Source organism: Hydra vulgaris, chromosome 05 (genome assembly GCF_038396675.1).
Source record: "Hydra vulgaris chromosome 05, alternate assembly HydraT2T_AEP".
In the NCBI taxonomy this organism is placed as follows: Eukaryota; Metazoa; Cnidaria; class Hydrozoa; order Anthoathecata; family Hydridae; genus Hydra; species Hydra vulgaris.
In genome coordinates, this window is record NC_088924.1 from 708,537 (window position 1) to 731,860 (window position 23,324).

General features: G+C 30.8%; 3 protein-coding genes across 3 annotated transcripts; 1 reads left to right on the forward strand and 2 right to left on the reverse strand.

The window, feature by feature from the left end:
- Positions 1–10,533: 10,533 nt before the first annotated feature.
- Positions 10,534–11,694, reverse strand: LOC136079927 (probable alpha-L-glutamate ligase). Its single transcript, XM_065796600.1, has one exon. The coding sequence runs from the start codon at positions 11,692–11,694 to the stop codon at positions 10,534–10,536; it is 1,161 nt and encodes a 386-aa protein (XP_065652672.1).
- A 228-nt stretch (positions 11,695–11,922) lies between these two features.
- On the forward strand, positions 11,923–13,329 carry LOC136080432 (uncharacterized). Its single transcript, XM_065797061.1, has 2 exons — positions 11,923–12,240; positions 12,547–13,329. Exons 1-2 carry the CDS (start codon positions 12,101–12,103, stop codon positions 13,322–13,324), a joined length of 918 nt encoding a protein of 305 aa, XP_065653133.1. The 5' UTR covers positions 11,923–12,100; the 3' UTR covers positions 13,325–13,329.
- Positions 13,284–14,632, reverse strand: LOC136080431 (putative nuclease HARBI1). The gene has a single exon (XM_065797059.1). The coding sequence runs from the start codon at positions 14,607–14,609 to the stop codon at positions 13,410–13,412; it is 1,200 nt and encodes a 399-aa protein (XP_065653131.1). The 5' UTR covers positions 14,610–14,632; the 3' UTR covers positions 13,284–13,409.
- Between the last annotated feature and the right edge of the window lie 8,692 nt (positions 14,633–23,324).

Below are 23,324 nucleotides of genomic sequence, written 5' to 3' on the forward strand. Positions count from 1 at the left end.
TGTTGTAAAACGTTCTGAAAAAACTAAAAGTCTTATAACGTTTCACCCTGGAACTAAAGTTAATAAAATGAAACGATTCATGCGAACCCAACTGTTCTTTTTCAAAGACTTATCATGTTAGCTGAACGATCAGAAAACATTACAAGTTGCTTTGAGTATGAGTTAACACCTGAACCAACATCGCTTTTTAAAGATGGTCTTATGAGGAAATCCTATAAAGCATTACTTAGTAAAGTTCTTCTAAGTATTTCTTCAACTAAACAATCAAATGAGCCAAATAAAACCAACTATGTTTTAGACGGGGGAGCAATACTACCCAAAGTCCTTTGGAAAATTCCTTCTACATTTGGTGATATAGTTCAACAGTATTGCAATTATATTGACCGATAATATGGAAAAAATACAACTGTGGTTTTTGATGGCTACAAACTTTCGACGATAAATCATGAGCACCAAAGACGAGTAAAAGTAAAATTTCCAGATCTCGCTCTACATCATCAAACGGAAATTAACTGCAAGCAAGCCGATTTTTTATCAAACAAAAACAACAAAACTTATTTAATTAGCTCCTTGTCAAGTGCTTTGAAATAACATGGTCATGATTGCACTAGATGTGAAGATGACGCTGATAAAACTATAGTTTTGAAAAGTCTTGAAAATGCAAGCCAAGGAAATCATACTACCGTTGTTGCTGATGATACAGACATACTTGTTTTACTTTTAAACATGTGGCAGCCATCAATGAGCGATATTTTCATACACCATGAAGCTCGTAAAGGCATCAAAAAAGACATGAAATTGATCAGTGTGCAAGAAATCTCACTATTGCCAACTCATGTAAGAAGCAATCTACTATTTAATCATGCTTGGGGCGAATGTGATACTACATCTTCATGTTTTGGGCAAGGCAAAACTGCTGCCATGTAGCTAGTAGAACAAAACAGCGTTTTAATTAAAAAGGTTTGTCTGGTATTCAACGACCCTTTTGCAACACAAGAACAAGTTTCATCTGCTGAAATAAAATTTGCTATAAAAGCTTATGGTAATGTAGAGCATTTAAAAGATTAATTATGATAAAAAAAGATTCAATTAAAAATAAAACTACTTTTATATTTTTTTGAAGTCAAACCTTAGGTGGAAACAACGAAAAAGAAAGCCTTACATTGATTAGAAAATATAAATATATGCAAATGACAACATCATCCTTTAAAGATATTCAACCAGAAAGACTTCTACCAACAGAAGATGCTGTAAGATATGCAATGCAGTAAGAATTGCAATGCAGTAAGAGTGCACAAGATTTTGCAATGGTTAAATATTGAACTTGAACCAACTGAGTGGGGATGGAGAAATCAAAGCAATATCTTGGTCCCAATAATGACAGATAAGGTAAAGAGAAATAAAAGTTGATTGAGTAACTTATGTTATTTTATATGTTATTCGATATGTAAAATAAGTTTAAAAATTGTATTTCACTTCAGGCTGCAGCACCAGAGCACATTCTTAGCATTATCCGATGTAACTGTAGTATTACAACAAAGAAATCTTGCAACAACGCTTGTCCTTGTAAACGGCATGGTATTAGGTGCATGAGTGCTTGCATACAGTGTCATGGAATAGATTGTCACAAATCAATGTCTTTATTTGATAACAACAATCAGGGAGACAACGTCGATGAAGTAGAAGATAGAAACATTTTTGACCAGTGGTTCAATTTGTTTGAATAAAATCATCTTGCATTTGTATTTCTTTTTTTCGAAAAAAAAAAAAAAAAAATTTTTTGGAGGAGGAGGGAAGGGGGTGAGCCCCAACACCCTGGCCTACCCGATGTTGATGGGGATGTATTGAATTTTTTTTAAATTGCTTGTTGTATATTATATATTTATCATTTTTTGATGACATATTAATAAATAGAAAAACCATTCAGACATTTAGTGTTTTTTTAATTAAAGTGTGAAAAAATGACGTTATTACACAAAAAGTTATTACAACAAAAAATAGTGTAAATAGTTTTGCCCAAGAGGTTATTTGGTGTACTTTTTCCTGCAAAATTTACATAGAAATGCAGTTCTAACGGTACCAAACACTGCTTTTTACAAATTTTGTCCAGTTTGACCCTCAAGTTGACTACACTAATTGAGCTATTTATTAATAAATATTTTGTGGAGAAAATCAAAAAATAAGACTTAAAATGAAATCAGATACTATTTTATGGTAATACAATATAAAAAATAGGGTTTAAATAGTTATTTTTTCACTTAATTTTGAAAGTAAATGTTTTTAAGATGGTTTCAAGAGTCAATACAAAAAATTTAAGAGATCTGCTTTTTTGTTTGTTTTACCAACTGGTAGTCATTTGACCAGGTTTTGCACTTTTTATAGCATTTTGGATGCAGTTTATACTTTATGAAATGTTGATATGTTTACGCTATGCATTCATGGCCAGGAGGCCATGGCCTACCCACTTTTTTTTTGTGACCTTTTGTTTGAGAAATGTAGGCTCTTTTTTTAGAAATGTTATTTTTTATTTAGAAGTAGAGGAGTTGCCCTCCCCCCCTTCCTACACACACACACACTTTGAAAGCCGTGTCGACGGATTCAAACCAAACTTTAAGTAGCAAATCAATATTTTGGTCTATAAAATGAAAATGGTACATGTACTAATAAAATATTTATAACAAAAATTGTTGGTATTACATAGTAGAAGACTCATGTAACCATTAGTTTAAAAATAGTGACCGAATATCAAAGTAATTGGTAACACCAATTACTTTGATATTCGGTATTTGAGGTATATGTAGCAAAAAACTGACAAAAGTTTTTTGCTACTTATACCTCAAAGTCATAAATCCTAAACCAGTTAATCAATTAGACTGAAATTTTGTCAAGAGTTTGATTTGGCTATAGGCTACATTTGCATCAATTTTAATAGTCAAATTAATAGAGCGGTTCATATTCTCCAAGTGTTTTTATTGGCGCTCTATCAAGTCAAAATTTTACTCAATTTGTACATTCAAATTAAATTTTTTTCCGTAGACAAAATTAAAAGATTTTAAAATTTGCATCACAGGGTTCCTTGATGTGTACGCTCACTTTCCGCATATGTGGCGTTTTTGGGTCAGCTAGGCAGGAATTATCAGGATCCGTGCTAACCGTGTACATTTACTAATTTAGGGAGAGGCGCAGCGAAGTGTACATGCATTGACTGACTTTCAATAGAGAAAGGTGATTCAATAGAGAAAGGTGTACTATTATATTATATACTAATTTAGTGACAGGCGCAGCCGAATGTACATACATTGACTAAGGGTTTGGTATGGGCAGTCTATTTATTTAATTGAAAACCATATTTAATTTTTAGCACTTATTTCGTTTTTGCGTTTTAAAAATCTTAAGTTAATTTTTCTTCATTTTTCGGTAAAACAAAATAAAATTTATTTTGACACGTGATATTCTCAGCCAATAAAAAAAGACTTTCGGTAGGATAATTTTTATTTTTCCGCCACTGGCTTTCGACCCCTAACCCTGGCTATCCACAGCGTTTAATAAAAACTTATATTCTCTAACTATATTCTGTCACGAATACTTAAGTATATATTAAAAGCTATATTCTGTTAGGAATATTCAGGTACATAGGAGAAGCAATAGGAAGAGTTTTCATATAGCTTTTGAGATCTATGTGAAATATTTTAGCTGAACTATATGTCTTCAGAAAAGATATTCTTCTGACGAGGCATTTCGCATGTATCAGTGCTTTTTTTGTTAATATAATATATAATTATTTTTATTTTAACACGAGGCTACTAAATAATTGGCATAAAATTTGAACGTTCGAAACTCGCGAAAAAATTCGAATACTACTGCAGTTCGAAGTTAAATATATTCACTAGACATTCTTGTTTTATAATCTGATACTGATTTTTCCAATTGAAATTATATAAATAAAATGGATGGAATTAAAGAAAACGACAAACGAAAGCTTATTGTAAACTTCTATTTAGATAACATAGACAAAGGTAAAACATTTACTGTGCATCGTTTTAGGCAAATGAAAGTTGCAAGACGAACAATTTATAATACTATTAAAGAGTTGACAACAATATTGACCTTAAAAGAAAGTCGGAAAGCAGCAGAAAACCATACAAAATGGACATAAGAAAAATTAATTCAATCATTAACGAGGCTGAAAATAAAGTTGGAATCTCCCAGAGAAAATTTGCATTAAAATATTGAATTCATAGAAGTTATGTTTATAAAATTTTTAACATGCATGGGCTTATATATTTCAAACAAAAGAAAGCACCAGAAAGCTCTGAAATTCAATTAATTGATGAAATCAAATAATCAAACAATAACAACAACGACTGTTAAAACTTTCGAAAACTTTTTTTCGACCGTCAAATGAGTTTGAAATTATCATGGATGACGAGCTCTATTTTACAGCCAAAACACACCAGAAAATGATGGCTTTTGTAGTCAAGATAAAGACAAAACTGAAAATAATATTAAATATAAATTTAAATCAAAGTTTCAAGCGAAAGTTTTGGTTTGGATTGCAATCAGTAGATTTGGTAAATCAAAGCCTTACTTTGCAATCAAGAATAATGCCATTGATGCAAAAATATATTCCAAAGAATGCATTGAAAAGAAACCTGTTTTCTTTATCGATTCGCATCACAAAAATATAAAATATATATTTTGGCCTGATGGTGCAAGCGGTTATTGTGCAAAGCTAACAATTGAAACTTATAAGAAGTTTAGTATAACCTATGTTTCTAAGGATGATAATCCACCAAATGTGCCTCAATTAAGGCCCATTTAGACATTTTGGGCTCACCTAAAACAGAGAGTCTATTCCAATGATTTTAAAGCAAAATATATTAACCACCTGAATAAGAGAATTTAACTTAAGCTACAATATTTTAGTCCAGAATACTTTGAAAACCTTCTTTGCTTGCTTAAGACTAAAATTCGCTACGTTGTTGATCATGGGACACTTTCAGTTATAAGATAATCTATTATTTCAGTTATAAGATGACTATTATCCTCACTTATTTGATCAGTTGTGAAACAAAAACATAATTTGAATGACAATTATAAGCAATTGTTTTTTGTGTAAATATTTAGTAGCCTCGTGTTATAATGTTATATACTATCAAGTTCATTAATATAATATTAAGTTATAAGAAAAGATATCGTTCAGTTAAACACTATCTTAGTTATCAATGCTATTATTAAATGATTTTATCATTTACAACTCATCAGTACAAACTATATAAGGAATATATCTGTTATCACATAATATATGCGATAATTGGTGATAGACTAAAAAAAACTCAGAAGTATATATAGAATAAACCTATACTTCTGGTAAATATATTGTTGTTGTTGTAGCTACATATTAGTGTAAACTGTATTTACAGTTTCCACTGATAAGTTTATATACGTGATAATGCTTTAGCCAAACAATATTTATTATTGTGCCAAACTATTATTACATATACCAACATATACTAGAGATATATTTATTATCATATATAACATATTTGATAATAGATATATCTCCAGTACTGGAGATATATCTATTTGGAGATATCTCTACTATTTAGATATCTATCTCTATCTATCTATCTATCTACTGGAGATATATATATATATATATATATTTATTATCACATATAATATATGTGATAATAGATATATCTCCAGTACTGGAAATATATGTTGTCAAGTTCATTAGATGAACTGTTACCTGAAGATCTTTTGTCACCGGGAAACAAGTAAATATAATTTAAAAGAACTATATCACTGTAAAGTGAATATATATTCAAGTGATAGTCAATATAGAGTATCAAATATGGTTGGTTTTTCTAGTGATGTTGACTTTAGTGATACTGATTCTGAACCCAAACCAGTGTATGTTATACAGTGTTTAATAAAAGATGCAGTAGACAATATATTACTCATTCTAATGCAGTCTAGAAAATTTAAAAAATGCGAAATACCAAAAGATGTCTAAAAATTAACTAGGACTCCATTTTATATTGTATCGGCATTGTATTTAGCAAGTATAATAGCATGTAGATTTACAAAGGTTTGAATTAGATGTTAACATTATTACTATTGATGTAAATACTGATGGACTTCCTATTTAGTGCTCCGATAGTTAGCAATTGAAGTCAACTTTTTGTTCAATATTAAATTATAGTATCTTTTCCTTTTCAAGTGGCTATTTATATTGGAAATGCAATGCCATCAAAATTCCATAACACAGTTTTATTAATAAGGTTTTGTAGCAGAGGTTATTAATTCAAAAAGGTTAGTTAATAATGAAAAACAGTATGAATTTATTTTGTATTTTTTTATTTGTGATGCTACAGCACATGCATTTGTTAGATGTTGCAGGTCACACATATAAAAAAAGAGTGTGGTTGGTAAACTTCTGTGACAGAATAATTTTAAAAAAGGAGTATTTATTCAAATAATAATGCCATTTTAAAAACTGATGGTAAATTTAGGTCATGTGCTTACCAATTGCATAAAAATAGGAACAGCATTTTATTGATAAACACCAGTCCCTACGAGACTACCACCAACAACTCCTAGTAATATCCCAGTTTTATCATAACTTGCTACATCAACAGATAGACGTTTTGAGGTTTACGACAAACACATTTTTTTTTGGAATTCGTCACCAAGCTCATTAGCCCTCTGAACATATGACAGAGCTGGTTGAAATTACCAAGTCGAAGGAATGTTTAGCATAGTCTATGCAAAACTTCTTCTAAAAAGGAGCTGAAGTTGAAAATCCTTCGTTAATCTTTGGCAGCACCAGATATAACTAAACTTCACTTTTTTCTATTGTTATTTATTTATTTACTTATTGTCCAGTTTGCAGCGACATTTTTATTTAGTTTCAAATACAAGAAAAGCTTCAGAAAAAGATGTCAGTGTTCCACCAGGTTTATAAAATTTACCTTGATATGTTTCTGTGTTGCTAGCTAATTTGTCGCACTCAATAAAACCAATAGAAATACTTGGTGAGCCAGGGCCATCTTGCTTCAGAAAAATCTCTAAATAGATTTATATCATTAACGGAATTGTTAATGTACATGTTACAGCAGAGTTTGAAGTTCAATAAACTGTGTGAGTTTGAGCCATCTTGTATTTATAAGAAATAAATTTATTTAATATATAATTTATTGCATTGCTTAATTGTTATAACTATTATACCACCAGCTAGTATTAATACTTATATTAATACTTGTAAGCTCCTTGTTATGGTTGTTTGTACCAACATGTTCATCGCAGTTAGTGTTTTTTTTTTGTGTTGATTTGTGCCTGTGTCCACTGGCTTTGTTTCTGTTGGATTTATTGTTGTACCTGTCTTTGATCCCCCAATTTCAGTTGTACTTGTTTCCGTCTTTAACTCAATTGGGTCGGTTTTTTTTGTTCCTGTATCCATCGAATTTGATTGTACACCTTTTAAACCCGTAAGACCGAAAGCTGATGCTTGAGCTTGCAAAAACCTATTATCATAATCTAATGTAGGGTCTGTATTTAATGATAAATCCAATGGAAGAAGGTATAAATTAGGATCAAGACTAAATTAAATGCCATTCGATAGCTGCTGAACCTGTATTAATAATAGACAATATAGCAGTTAGCTGAGGTGACGAAACAAAAATAGCGTAAGCTCTTATACTATCTGATAAAACTGTAAACCCTGTAGAAGTGAACCCATCCGAAGTTTCTGGTATTTGTTCTGATGATAGTTGTAGTCCCATTTCAGAAATGTTAAATTTATTTTTTATTTCCTCAAGTTGTCTATAATCAATATCAACTTTAGATGGATCAAAATTTCAAAAAACGCCAAAAAATTCTTGAAAGCTGTAAATAAAACGCATATAAGGGTTTACTTTGATCTTTATCTGATTTCCCTTCATCTTTATCTGGTTTGTTACCACCTTTGTCTTATTAATTATTTTTTACTTCCGCGTCTGCTAGTTTTTCTTTGGGTTTTAAAATTTTTATTCTTTTTTTTAACCTTAACACCTGTTTCCTTGCTAATAATTTACAAATTTTCTGGGACATCAATTAAATCTTTCGGTGTAACTTTTTAACCATTCATATTTTCAAATATATTTTTAAATATTTCTTTAAACACTTCAAAAGCGTTCATTGCTTTTAATAATATAATTGATTTTTTTCCTGTAAAAGTATTACCTATTGCTCTAAAATCCTTAATTGAAAAGTTTGATGGCTGTGCCCATTGTAAGCCTCCATTACATGATATCAAAACATTTTGAAGTACATTATTAATTTCATATTCATAATAAAATTCATTTCTTCGTTCCATCATTTGCATTAAATTTTGTTTTGTTTAATTTTAGGTTGAAAATCACTGTTGAATACCATTGTCTCACTCAATAACCAACTTTAAATTTATCACCTCCTTTAACTTCTATAGGTAAATAATCTGTTAATGACCTAACATTTTTTATGACATCAAGTGTTGTATTCTGAAAATCCTTTAATGTATTTTCAAACTACGTTTATCGTTTTCTTTTAATTTTTTTTATATCAAAGATATTTACCTCATCAATGGACCCATCATTAATGCAAAGTATTGACGACTAGGCTGACCCTAGAAATCTCACTCTCCTAAGATCGGGATCTTCAACAGGTAGAGCTACAGGCCCAAACGTTGCTATTTCACTTGCTTACGGACAGGACCAGCTCCAAATGGTTCCAAGTACGGTTCTCCCTTCAGTTTTGAACTCTTTAACGCAAAAAGTTCATTCTACCCCTCAAGCTTCGGAGATCAGCTTAAATATGAAATTATTTTTAGAGACCGTGCGCAAGTTATTATTTAAACTGATACATCAGCATTACCAAACTATAGTCTTAATAACATTGCTCTTCAGTATAAAATTGTTTTAATCCAGAGTTAGCTAGAGAAGTTGCCTATGGTAGGCAACTTCTCTAGCTAACTCTGGATTATAACAATTTTAGAGAAGTTGCTTATGGCAAATTATTCTTTCAAAGGCAAGTCCAAGTCGCTTTGGACTTGCCTATGAAAGAATAATTTGCCGACGCCGTGTCCAACACAACTCAAATCTCATGGCTTTTTTATGTAAACGTTTCTTGATATAGTCTTAAGTACGTTTTTATGTACTGGCCTCAGTCAACCAGTTTTGCTCGACAGTCTGAAAAGGCCAATGCTGTAGTCAATATTACAACAGTTTAAATCTTAATAAATGGACAACCTAACAGACTCTATTCAAACGTATTAGATTCGTACCAATTTGATTTGAAGAAATGTACCGTTGCCTTACTGGTTCTTTCCGTAACTCAAGCAATGAAAAAAATATATTAAATGTTGAAAATGGTTATCAAGCTGTAAGATCTAACGGGTTTTAGGCAGGCAAACAACAATTTGTGGCAACAGATCTGTAAGCAATCAGCATTTATCAGGAAGCGGTCTAAAATTAAAAAAAAACAAATAAATGTTTCTCGAACTGCATGTACCGGATCAGTAGACGATGTCGTATTCCTTGTCATGCACGCTGTCACTCAGTTTGAAGAAGAACGTTTCCATAATGTTGCTTATTATACAATTGAAAAAAGTTTTTGCTGACATCAACTTCAACATATTATTTAATTTCCTTCCCTCAATGGAATAGCCGCTCGATAAAACTCAACCATTAAGGAAAAGGTTTTTTTTTTTAATTTTTCTTTAAGTGCCCCAAGAAGTTCTTACGGTCTTATCACAGAGCACCGCGGATGTGCATTAAATTGGAAGTTCACACCTCTTTCCCATCCGATGTTGGAAAACTTGCCCAGAGGTGGGGGTTGAACCCCACTCACTCTGGGCAAGTTTTGAATTTTAAAATTTCAACTTTCATTAAGCATAAATATAAAGAGTGCACATTTCCTTAAATTCATTAGAAAGCATTATTATAAAACGCAAATAAGTTTTCTAAAGATTTCAGGTAAGTTAATTTATGTTCAATATAAAAACTTTTCTTATTTTAAGGTAATTAGAAGAAAAATTTGTGTTCACAAATTGCATAATATACTATTAGAATACTAAAAAATTTATAAAAATTTATAAAAATACTAGCGCTTAAAAAAGTTTACAAAAATATTTAAGTAATAGCAAGTATTGTAAAAAATTTTTTTTTAATGCTTTTCTTTTACTTATTTTAATTTTTATAAAAAGATAAGAATAAATATAAAGAATGCATAGTGTTAGATATCACCCTGTTCGTATTACCTGTTGTAATTGTTATACCTTAAGAGCCTTAAGCTCTGTATTACGTTTTTATAGAGCCATATTGTGAGATAACTGCAATTTTAAACTCAAGTTGCTTTGTTATTTTTTTTTGCATTGGAGTTAATAAGCCATCTTTGCATATATCATAACTTATTCAACGTTTGAAGACTTTGTGAAAGCAACTTTTAGTTATTTAACTTTTAATTTAAAACTAAAGACGCAGAAAAAAAGTATTTTTATTCGGAAAATTTTACTTATAAATGAACTTTCTTTAGTTCTAAATTTCGCTTTATTTTCTCCAAAAACTTTAAAATGAATTTATTGTAAGCACACTTCTTTGCAACGAACCATATATCAAATAAATCCGGCCATCCGTTGATCTCAAGAACAACCACACCTTCTTGTTCTGAGTCCAATAAATCGACACCAGCAACAAGAACATCTTCACCTAATGCCTTTACTGCCTGCTCAGCAACTTGTTTAAATGTTTCATATTTGGGATGGTTCATACAGGAATACCAAATACATGCGTCACCAAACCCAACGCTAGACCGATAATCCCCGGTAATGTCTTCATATCCAATAATTCCGTAACATTTACCATTAAAACACAAAACTCTTAAAGATTTTCCGTAATAATCAGGAATAAATTTTTGTATTAACAAATGCTCTCCGTTCCACAACGACTTTCCAATGGCATTTATAACGCCTACTTTATGGTCTAACTTAATGATGTTGTCACCGCAATAGTCATTATGTGGTTTAACTAAACAAGGCAAGACATCGAGTTTATCTACTAGTTGCTTAGTGCTTTTTATTTCAAATGATTGGTATGTATCTGGTATAGCAATATTGGACTTGGCGAAATGTATTGCTTGCATTAGTTTACTATTTAAAATCTGCTCCATTTTGTGTGAATGTAAACAAGTCACGCCTTTTTCTTGCATTATTTTAACAATACTGTAGTATGCATCCATATTAAGTTTTTTCCGATAGCCGTAAGATAAAAATCCATCTAAATCACATTTTTCTCCGTGAATCCAAATATCTATTCCACCATTACTGGCTTTAACAAAAATATCCTCTAACTTGAATTTGAGCACTTCCGCGCCTTCATATTTTAAATAGTTGCACAAAATGTCATCTAACTTGTCGTAAAACACTATGTCTTGATTAACCAAATATCCTATTTTGATGGGTCTTTGAATTTGCTGATAACCTTTTGATGATAATACTTGCGCTGATAAAGCCGACGGCAATAAATGCAAATAGGATACAAGCAGAAGGTTAACATTCTTGTCTAATTCGCAATTAAGTAATAATTTTTGAAATGAATCTATTTTTTCTTTGCCCAAGTTTCTATTTAAAAACTCGATTTGAGATTCAATACTTTCACTAAATTTTTGTCTATTCATTTTTTCTATGATAAAGTTTTAAATTTGGCTTATTATACAAAATTTAAATGTTTAAAAAGGCTTTTTTTAAACGTTAAGCGTAAGTTTTACGGAAAACAATTTTGTATATGTTTCATTGAATGAAGCTAGGTGAAGCGTGACAACAACTGCATAATTAATTCAATAGGATTCAACTATTATTAACTTTTTATTAAAAAAGAAATATAAACCATTTAAAATTATACCCCGTTCATACTGACGATAAAACACGTTTTAATTGTCGTATTTTAAACGCGTTTTACATTTTACTATTCTCATCAAATTTAAAATTGGTTTTAATTAAAACACGCAACGTTAAAAGTTGTTTTAATAAAACAACGTCGCGAGGTTGTTTTAATTGCGTTTTATTACCCTGAACTGTTTTTAAATGGCGGAGGAAAAAGCTGTTGCTGAAGAAAAAGTTAAATCTAGAAAGAGAGCTAGACATTGGGATGATGAGGAAACAAAAATACTAATTAGTAAATGGTCAGAAGATAATATCCAAGAAAAGTTGAAGTCATGCACAAGGTTTTGTTTTGTTTTTTTCAGTTAAGTTGGATCAAATTGAAATAACTTGTTAAATAAAATCAAACCACTCGTTACTAAATAGTTTAAATAAATCACAAATAGACAAGAAGTGATTACGAATTACATTAATATTGAATAAACAAGGAAATGAATGTTTATAAATTGTACTTTTTACAACAAGATATTTATTTCTCTTTGATAGTTAGCACAATATATATATATATATATATATATATATATATATATATATATATATATATATATATATATATATATATATATAACTTCATATTTTTTGGATTTTAGAAAAGGAAAAATTTGGGAGGAAATTTTGCTATTCTTGCAAGCTTCTGGATATGAAGACAGAGATAAAGAGATGTGTAAAACAAGAATTCACACATTGACAAGTGCATATCGCAATTATATTGATAATAAACGAAATACAAGTGGGACTGGTCCTTCCAAAAAACCATCCTGCTTTGATGAAATTGATAAGGTTCTTAGTGACAAACCAACCACATTACCAACTTTTTTGAAAAGTTCCTCAGGCATGAATGTTATTATTGAAAAAACTGCAGAAGTTAATAATTTTAATAATTGTGTTAATGAGTTAGTAAACTGTGAACATATAGACATTGAAACTACTCCGTCAAGTTCTAAATCTGAAGAGTTGGTAAAAAAAGATAATAGTTTTTACTTTAAAAAATCCAAAAAGAAAAAATCAAGAAGTGAGGTAATGTTTGAACAATTAAATGCCACTGTTAATAAATTTATGACCTCTCAGGCTGATATTGATCATAAAATTTTAGAAAGTATTTTAGAAAACCACAAACAAGAAGAATCATGTGTTATATTAAAAGTTCGTCAAGTTGAAGATTTATATTTTATTGAAATAGAACTTTCATTGGCAGATTTGACACTAGAAAAACTTACTTGCACAATAAAAGAGGAATTTTCAGTTCAAGATAATGCATCTTTATTGATTACCAAGTTACCAAATGTACTTATCCGAAATGATAAGGATGTTAAACGTCTTAAAAGTGGGACTGAGATAGAGTTTTTAATTATGATTAAAAAAATGTGAAGCAATTTCTTTGTTTTGTTATTTTTTTCTCAAAATAAAATAAACCATGCCTTTTACAACATTGTTTGAAAAAAATCATTTACAACTAAACAGTTGTAAAATAATGTTTTTTTATGGAATTTCTAATAAACTCAGCTTTATTGTCAAGTTCAATGCAACTGTGGTTTAATATAGGGTTTACTAAGTCAATTTCTGTTTGTTCAATCCATTCATTTAAATACTTTTGCTTTGTCAAAGTACAGAAGTTATGTAGTATACAACATGTTGTAACAATATTGACTGTGTGTTCAACTGTTGTATCTAATCTCTTTAAAAGACATTGAAATCGACCTTTTAATCTTCCAAATCCATTCTCCACCACCACACGACATTTACTAAGAGAAACGTTAAACTTTGCTTCTTCTATACTAAGATTTCCACGATCTGAGTAAGGTTTCATAAGCCAATTTTTAAGGGGATATGCTGAATCACCAAGGATAAGAGGACCAATTTCAATATTATCAATTATTTTAGATAAGTTTGTAGGTAAAAAGGTTCTAGCCAGACACTCTTTATATAAGGGAGAATTTTTAAAAACCCTTGAATCGTGTGATTTGCCAGTCCACCCTACAAAAATATCTCTAAATAAATACTTGCTGTCTACCAATCCCTGTAAAATAATGGAGTGATATTCTTTTCTGTTTATATAGTCCTCTGAATTTTTATGAGGAGCCTTTATTCTTATGTGACATCCATCAACTGCTCCAACTACTTGTGGAAAACCATATAATTTTTCAAAACTTACTATAATCTCCATTGTTTCTTCCCTTGAGGGTAAGGAAATGTATTTCTTCATTAAGTTATCAACAAAATGTTTACAAATTCTGTGAACTATTGTACAAACAGTTGATTTTCCTAAGCCAAATAAATTGGCTATTGTTCGGTAATCTGCAGATCCACTTAAAAAGTAAAGTGTCACAGCTAACTTCATTTCTAAAGGCAAAGATTTACGAAAGTTAGTGCCTTGTATAGGCATAAAAGGTGAAACTTCCTTGCACAGATAATTAAAGGCTGCTTTAGACATTCTTATGTTTTTTATCCAATCATCTTCGTTCCAACAGTTTACCATTGTTTCGTACCAAAAGCTTTGACTGCGAGGTTTAGTCCAAATTTTTCTGTAAACCGCAAAATTATAAGCAGTAATACAGTTTATCAGTATGTGCTGCAATTGCAGTCTTCTTTTTTTCCTTGATATGTACAATAATACTCGTAACTTCGAGATCAAGTTTTTCTTTGAGAGCGCCATTTTCGAACGTTAATATAAATACTAAAGAACGCTCAATCTGAACGCAAGAAAACTGAAAACATGTTTATTATAAAACTATGTTTACATTAAAACATGTTTATTTAAAACAGAATTTAGTGTGAACTGGGTATTAATTATTAAAAATATTTAAATATTCAAAAACGACAGAAAAAATACGGTTTGTGTGGGCGTTTTTAAGAAAAAAAATACGAAACAATTATAGCCTATTAATTTGTAAATAAAATACTTATTAATTTTAAAGAATTAAGTTAGATAAACCGAATTTTTTTCAAAACTGTTCTCTATTTAAAATTTACTGCAGCTTAAAGTTTGTTAGATTTTATCTGGAATATGGGGAGGGGGGCGGGAGTGTGTCCGCTTACTATTACCCTTACAAATTGCTTATAGTAATTTTTTCAGGCTAAAATTTGGTACCAAAGAGTTTAAAACTTGCTTAATCTAAACATTATAGGTATGCATCTCTCAAAACAAATAATTATAGTTTATTTTAAGATCTACAAATCTTTCCTTTTTACGTTGAACAACATTCCTAACATCCACTTTTTCAGCTTTGCTTTTAAAATGTTTAGATTCTTCAGAAGACTTCAAAAAATATGCTATATCCGCTCGTTTCTTTCGTTTTTGAATTTGGAGAATAGCATTTCTGAGTTTTATATAACCTGTTGATAAGAGCTAATTGGTTAAAAAAATACTTGTCTAGCTTGGTTTCCCCGATAATAAAAATATCAACAATTTTGGTAACAAACGAAGTACTGTCTGTAAATTTTTTTTGTACAGAACTTATGTTGATGAATGCTATACTTACATTAATTGGGATTTCAACCTAAGTTTATCCAAAATAGATATCTAACTATTTCTTTCATTAGGGATACGCAAGGTTGTTTGGTGATCATTTTGCTTATGGGAGTAAGAGGTGTCAAAGAGACTTGAGATACGTAATAAAATTCATGGCTAACCTACACGTTCCGTATTTAAATGTAGACCCTGTAGCCCAATGTACTCTTTTTTGGAACTTGAACTATCAATTTGTAAATAGTTTTATCTTTTAAGCTAAGTGTTTGGATGGCAACTTAGCTTTAGCATTATTGCAAGGGCAAATCGGCATTTATATGTGCAGTATATGTGCAGGAGGAATTTAGAATGTATATTTCATTCACGATAATTCATTTTATTCATAGCATTTTGCAATGAGTCATTTGTGTAGTTGTTCGTTCCAATATGAAGAATTAGTTTAGCGGATCCTTTTCTCAGACGCGGAATTAAATTAAAATGCATGTCTTTAATAGATGCACCATTAAAAACTCTTACTATAACTTTCCCTGATTTATGGATTTTTTTTTCATTAATTCTCGTTAATAATAAATTGCCTTACGTCAAAATTGTTCCTTAGGGCATTTGTGATTAGTATTTTGAATATCAAAGTTTATAACACTTTTCTCGATAGATTTGGTTTTGCAAAAATAGGTATTTTTAGTTTTTAAGTTTTAGAGTAAACTTTTTTGATAATTAAAGTAATTTGCTATTTGCAATTTTGATTTCGCATATTCAGAATAAAAGGTTTTTTTTAACTCATAAAATTTATTTTTTAATTGAGACCGAGCTATAAGTTATTGATTATTTAATCGATCTTTTTTATTTGTTGGGTTTTTAGTTAGACCTTTACTTGATTTTATGATTTTATTATGCGTAACTTCCTTTTGTAATTTGTCAACAATATTTAAATCATTAAATCAACTATTAGTTGAATTAAACGATGGTATGATTGTTAATGCAGTTTGAAAATTGAGGTGATTCAAGTTTAGTCAAAGTTGATTTGGTTTTATTGTGATCAATAAAAAATGATACAATTTTCCTAGCTTCACTTTACTCCTGTTGCAGGCATAAATTTTTATCTTTTAAGATTGATATACTACTCTCTATCATTTATAGATTGTTTCCATTGTCAAAGTATTTATTTCAATTTCCATAGACTTAAGTTTATCTTGAAATAATTCTACAGTATCGTTATAAACGTTTTTACTAAGACTCCCTACTACTTTTAAAGATTATTTTCCATCTTTTTTGAACAGTATTGCTAATATCCACCGTTTCAAATTTGCTTTTAAAATGTTTAGATACTTCAAAATATATGCTATTAGTATCCGGTCGTTTCTTTCGTTTTTGAATTTGAAGAATAACGTTTCTAAGTTTTATATAATCTGTTGATAAAAGCTGATTGGTTAAAAAATATTTATCTAGCTTGGTTTCCCCAATAATAAAAACATCAACAGTTTTATTAATAAAAGAGGTAGTGTCTGTAAATTTGTTTCGTACAGAACTTATGTTGATGATTGCTATACTCACATTAACTGGGAATTTCAAACTAAGTTTATCCAAAACAGACTTATAACTATTTTCTTCATTGGAGTTATGCAAGGTTGTTTGGTGTTACAAACAACCTTGCATAACCCCAATGTTACCATACCGTCTTGACATTTCTAATCTAAATGGAGGTCTTCTTTCATATAATAATTAAAATATCCCTCCAAGAAGGTTAAATAAAGTAGTTATACCTCCTGATTTGCAAATCATCGCTTTTGAAAATATATTAAAAAACTATTATACAGATCCTTCAAAAACTATTATACAGATCCTTCAAAAACTTCTCAAGCAATATTTTTACTGAAACACTTTATAATGATTTAAAATTTTGACAAGATGTTTGTAAATTTAATGAAATATTAAGTAAAATTTTGAATTTAGATGCACTATTAAAGACTAAATTAGTCAGAGGCAATGACAAGCCATTTCTCACTAAACGATTTACAAAAAAGATATGCTTCTTTTATACTTAAAAAAAAACAACAACATCAAACTGATAAATCTGAAATTTCTTTCTTATTATGTAAAAAACGAAGAAACATTTTCTTTAAATTTATTCGGAAAATTAGGTAAAGGTATTTTGGATGCATCAATTCGCACACGACAACCAATAACTCTCTTTGGAGATGATATAAACCATTTCTTTCAAATAAGTCTGGTTATTCCAAAGAACCTATAACTCTGGTGGAAATTGAACAAGTGATTTTTGTCAACAATTTAATTTCAAATATTTTTAACAATTTTTTAAAGACGTCTCTTCTCTATAATTAATGATGGCGAGATCTCTCAACGTTCAATGATTTCGCAATACTCAGTTAAAACGGCTGTTGAGAGATATATAAACCATCCGGGTATAAAAATTATAAACATCAAATTTAAAATGATGTCTCCGAGTTTTAAATTTCTTAAAATTACAGTGAACAATATTTTCAAAATTATTGTGTGAATGAAAATTTAAGAAGATAAATAGCGGCGACATACCAATATATTTGTTAAAGTCATATGATAGGTTTTTCAGAGAAAGTCTCGCAAAATGTATAAATAAAAGCATTACTGATGGGATATTTTCTTCCTTTTTAAAAATGTCTGATGCCATACCTTGTACCAAGAAAGATGATTCAACGAATAAGTCAAAATATTGACCAGTAAGTAGACTTCCAGCTCTTTCAAAAGTATTTGAGCTTATTATATTTGAGCAAATATACGGTAGTGGTGTAGTGGTAGAACGCGCGCTTCATAAGCAAGAGGTTCCGAGTTCGATTACCACCACGTCCCTAGTAGTACCGCGCCCAACTTGTTTCTTCGCGCAGCGGTCTTGTTCGTCAAGATTCGTGTTTCGGAGTTATATAGTTGAGAGAGGGTAATAACCACAAGTAGCCTCCTCACCTGTAGTGGCCTTCTCAGCCTTGGGAAGGTGAAAAACAAAAAAAAAACAAAAAAAACAAAAAAATACGGGCATTTATTGAGCCTTAAACCAAGAGATTGAAAGAATGGCAAGAATACTTGCATAAAGGAAATATTATTGGATCCATGCTTATACCAACTTTCAAAAGCTTACGACTTGATCCCTTATAATTTATTAATAGCTAAATTGGAACCTTATGGTTTTTCTTATGAAAACCTTAGACTTTTAAAAACATTTTTAAGCAATCGTAAACAAAGGGTTAAATTAGGTTTATCATTTTTTGAGTGGTTAGGAGTTTCATTAGAAGTGCCTCAGGATCAATCCTTAGGCCAATATTCCTTAATATATTTGTAAACGACCTTGTTCTTTTTATTAAAGACTCTAAGATTTGCATTTTTGCTGACAATAATACTCTTTATGTTTGTATTAATATTGAGAGTGTTATTCTTTGATTGCGAAACGAGACACTAAACGCCATTGAATAGTTTAATTTCAACTGTATGATTGTAAATCCCAAAAAATTTTATTTTCCTATGGTTTGTAAAAAATATTCAAACAGCCAATTTATAATGGTTAGCGAGGACAAAATATTTGCTTTAGATAAAGTTAAGCTACTGGGGGTTACAATTGATAAGGATTTAAAATTTGGTGATCACATTACAGTTCTATGCAAAAAAGCTAATAGCAAGTGCTTTGTCTTTTCTTAAATAAGAAGCTATTTATCTTATAAACAAGCAACTTTATGATTTAATCTTTATATTTTATAAAATTTTTTATACTACGCTTTGATTAGGATGTTTTGCTAAAAAAACTATGACAACATTATTAATAAAATTCATAAAAAACCAATCTATATAGTCAATAAAATATTTGATTTGCCTTTGAATGAAATATTAAAATTAGATAATAACCCAAGAATCTATCTTCGAAATTTGCGATTTCTCAATATTAAAATTTTTAAATAACTTATGGGCTTAAAACCTTGAATTTATGGAGGGCTTATTTATAAAGAAAACCATTTACCATTTCGACTTAGATATTGTAATAAATTGATGCTATCGCCCAAAGGCATTTATTACAAATATATTGTAAGATTGGGTGGCTTTGGCCCAACGAGATGACTTTAGCCCAAGCAAAATATTTGTTTAAAAATGGTTTATAATCGATACCTCAAGGTGCGCCGGGTAATGTTTGGTAGCAAATTGTGGGAAACTTATTATTTATTTAGTCTAACTTAGTTTACTTAACTCGAGTCTTTGTGATATTATTGTAAGTTGCACTTTAGAAGAAGCGCCTAAATACCGAATTTTTTTAGGTAGGTAAACTTTTACATTGATAGCAGTACCTGGAGAAGGTTTTTTATTGGAATACACACTGAATTAATTTTAAACTATTAGTGTTTGATTCTATCTTGTTTTGAAAGCCTAACAGTTTATTATTTTTTTGCAATTGAGATTAAAAAAAAATAGGTTGTCTTTGGCCCACTACATAGGGTGACATTGGCCCGGGCTAAAGTCACCCCATGTATTAGAGTTAAACTTTTTTAGTGATCATTTATAGATACTATGGTAGTTACTATGTTGGAATGAAAAATTTTGTAGTAGTAATGCAATAGAAAATCAGTATAACAGTTTGTATTAGTAAATAGCGAAATTTGTTTAGTTCTTACTTTAAATATGCCACAAAATTACAAGCCAAATTGTAGAAAATTGAAAATATGTTACTAATACTTTAGAACAGTTAGACAATGCATTAAAAGATTTAAAGAATAGTTTAATTACGCAACTACAAGCAGCTTTGAAATACGATATACCAAGATCAACATTAAAAAATAAAATAAAACAGACATATCCTAAAAAGTATGGTGGTACACAAATATTTACATCAAAAGAAGAAGACATGTTTAAGGCATATGCAATAAAATCATCTGAGTTTGGTTTTCCTGTTGATAAATATGATTTAAGATGCATAGTAAAAGAGTATTTAGAGAAAAAAATGCGTCGTTATACCTCAGTTCAAAAATAATTTTCCAGGTGGCGATTGGATTCAATCTTTTTTAAAAAGAAATCCAGAACTCACTGTAAGATTTGCAAGCAACATAAAGCGAAAGAGAGCAGAAATAGAAACTACTGTGATTGATAACTACTTTATAAATCTATCAAATAAAATAAGTAATACATCACCTGATAATATATGGAATTATGATGAAAACGATCTCAGTGATGATCCAGGTAAAAAAAAATATTACCAAAGCGTGGATGTAAGTATCCTGAACGCATAATTAGTTCTATAAAGACTTCGTTCTCTGTAATGTTTTGTGGCAATGCTAATAGTGAATTGCTACCACCTTATGTTGTTTACAAAGCTGAGTCGTTATGGAATACATGGATGGAACATGGGCCACCAAAAGCACGTTATAACAGATCAAAAAGTGGTTGGTTTGACTCAACATGTTTTAAGGACTGGTTTTTCTCTTTACTACTTCCAAGACTTAAGAAGGCTCAAGGAAGAAGTGTCATTATAGGTGATAACGTATCTTCACATTTAAGCATTGCAGTACTGGATTCTTGTCAAAGCAATAACATAGGATTTGTGGCCTTACCAGCAAACTCTACACATCTCACGCAGCCATTAGATGTTGCCTTTTTTAGACCTATGAAGATTAACTGGCGCAAAATATTATGTGAATGGAAGGAGAAAGGAAAAGGAAGAAGAGCTGCTTCTCTTCCTTAAGATTAATTTCCTAGACTTTTAGACCGTTTAATTACTAACTTAAATGAACATGGATATGATAACCTTGGAGCTGGTTTTCGCAAAACTGGAATTTTTCCATAAGTCTCAAGTGTTTTCACGACTACCATGTTGTAATGTAAGTTTAGACTCAACTACTGATTTAGTAAGCCAATCATTTTAGATCATTTATGTAAGTCACTGGATGATCCCTCAGATGGTTCTGAAAAACCAAAGCGACGTAAAGCTTACCAAACAACTTGTTATACGAACGGCCCAGTTCGTATAACAAGTTGTTTGGTAAACATCGTTTCTTGAACGAATTGCAAGTTTATATCTTTTTACTGTGCACGCTTGAGCGAGTATGGTTGCTATCTTTGCAATAGTTGCACGCTTGTGTGATTAAGGTTGTTACCTTCGTAAAATTACTTACGGTAAAAGGGAAAAGTCTGTCCTCGGACTCAGATTTAAGATCAACGCATAAAAGTCTTCGTGAAAAGTGCTTGAACGTAAGAAATAATCAAATAACAGAAAAGTTGCTAAAACCAGAAAAGTTTCAAACAAGCAGCGAAAACAGCAAAATCCGTCAAATCACCGAATAAATAGTGAACAAGTAAACTCTGGCATAATCAGCAGAACTTTGAATAAACAACGAAATCTTCAAATAAATAGTCTAATCGCAAATAACAGCACAATAAATAAAGTCATCGTAATAAAACATCATATAAATTATCGCTAAACAACATCATTGCGAATCATCAACCACAAAAAAATCGTAATCGTATCGTAATAGAACAGCATTATAAAAATCATTGTTAAACAGCATCATTGCGAAACAGCAACATAAAAAATCATTGTAATAAAACGTCATCATAAAATTATCACTAAACAGCATCATTGCGGAACAGCAACCAAAGATTCATCGTAAGAAACTACAGGAAACATCTTCACCGTAGGAAACTCGTGGTGGTTGGGACGTCTCAATTCCCATCTAGGACTCTCGGTCAAAGATCATGTCGTATCGTTTTTACAAATCGGACATTTGGATCCACGTCAGGGGTGTTTGTTCTTTCTTAGAGACTTTGTCGTTGACCGATCCTGACGTTGTGGTTTTTCTATGCGTATATTTCCCGTGGGTATTTTCTGAAAAGGTTTTAAGCAAGGGAGGGCGTTATTCAAATTTGGTTTGTTTAATATGAGGTATACCATCATTAAAAAACTGCTGCGCACAAAATTGATCCACTTATTCCGTCAATAAATTTCTTGAAGAAAGAGCCTGAACCTTCTCCTACATCTTTTACGGTTCCTCCGGCAGCTTTAAATACTGATGATGAGGCAACACCAATTGATTGTATTAATTTTTCGTCTAAGTTGGAAACTCCGTGTAGTGAATTTTTAATGGCACCTTTGACAGCCTTGGTTATCTGACTGCCCCCGCTTGCCGTGGTTTAAAGGGCGCTTCCAATGGCGGTACCGTTACTTGTTAGAACATCACCTCCATTAGTATCACCAATAGTTTTGAGCGTTTGAATAGTATCGTGAGTATCAAAAAATCTTTACGGTACCCTCGTATGCGGCGGATAGGATTCTTGGAAGATGGCAGAACATGGTCAAGTTGAGTTTCTACAATTTTGACCGTTACTTCGTATATTGTGTTTAGCTTTGGGTCCTGTAGGTATGTGTGTTTGGGTCTCAATTCAAATGGTGTTCGGGGACTAGTTTGTATTAATCTTCTATCATTAACTTCTAGAAAGTAAGTTATGTTTGATCGAGGTAGTGTGATTGGAAAATGTTCAAAACATGTGTTGCCTATTTTTCTATTATAACGGATAGCGTAACTACTGTAAATTTTGCATTTGGACATAAACAAGGCATCTCCGGCTTGTTCGACAGTCATGTCTGGGGACTGGTGAATCCATTCGGCTGATGAAGTCGGGAACTGCCCAATCATCCACCGCTGAATTCGAGCAATCTCCGTTTGTAGAAAACATATCTGTTCCCACGAATTCATTAAATTCATTTTTTGATCCATAACTGCCACCGCAATGTGAGCTTCCAGAAGGGCGATTGCTGGATCTTGATCCAATCATTGTAAATAATTTGCAGCGGCAGCTTTCGTTCAAAATCGTTCAAAAATATCCTCAGGGAATGTTGGATTTTTTAGTAGCATTCCATTATCAAATGTAATTACTTGACCT

Bases quoted from the DNA above. Each gene is read 5' to 3' on its own strand.
- LOC136079927 (XM_065796600.1), bottom strand. From the start codon at position 11,694: ATGAATAGACAAAAATTTAGTGAAAGTATTGAATCTCAAATCGAGTTT.
- LOC136080431 (XM_065797059.1), bottom strand. From the start codon at position 14,609: ATGGCGCTCTCAAAGAAAAACTTGATCTCGAAGTTACGAGTATTATTG.
- LOC136080432 (XM_065797061.1), top strand. From the start codon at position 12,101: ATGGCGGAGGAAAAAGCTGTTGCTGAAGAAAAAGTTAAATCTAGAAAG. The intron at 12,241-12,546 runs GTTTTGTTTTGT...TTTGGATTTTAG, and splicing joins AAGTTGAAGTCATGCACAAG to AAAAGGAAAAATTTGGGAGG.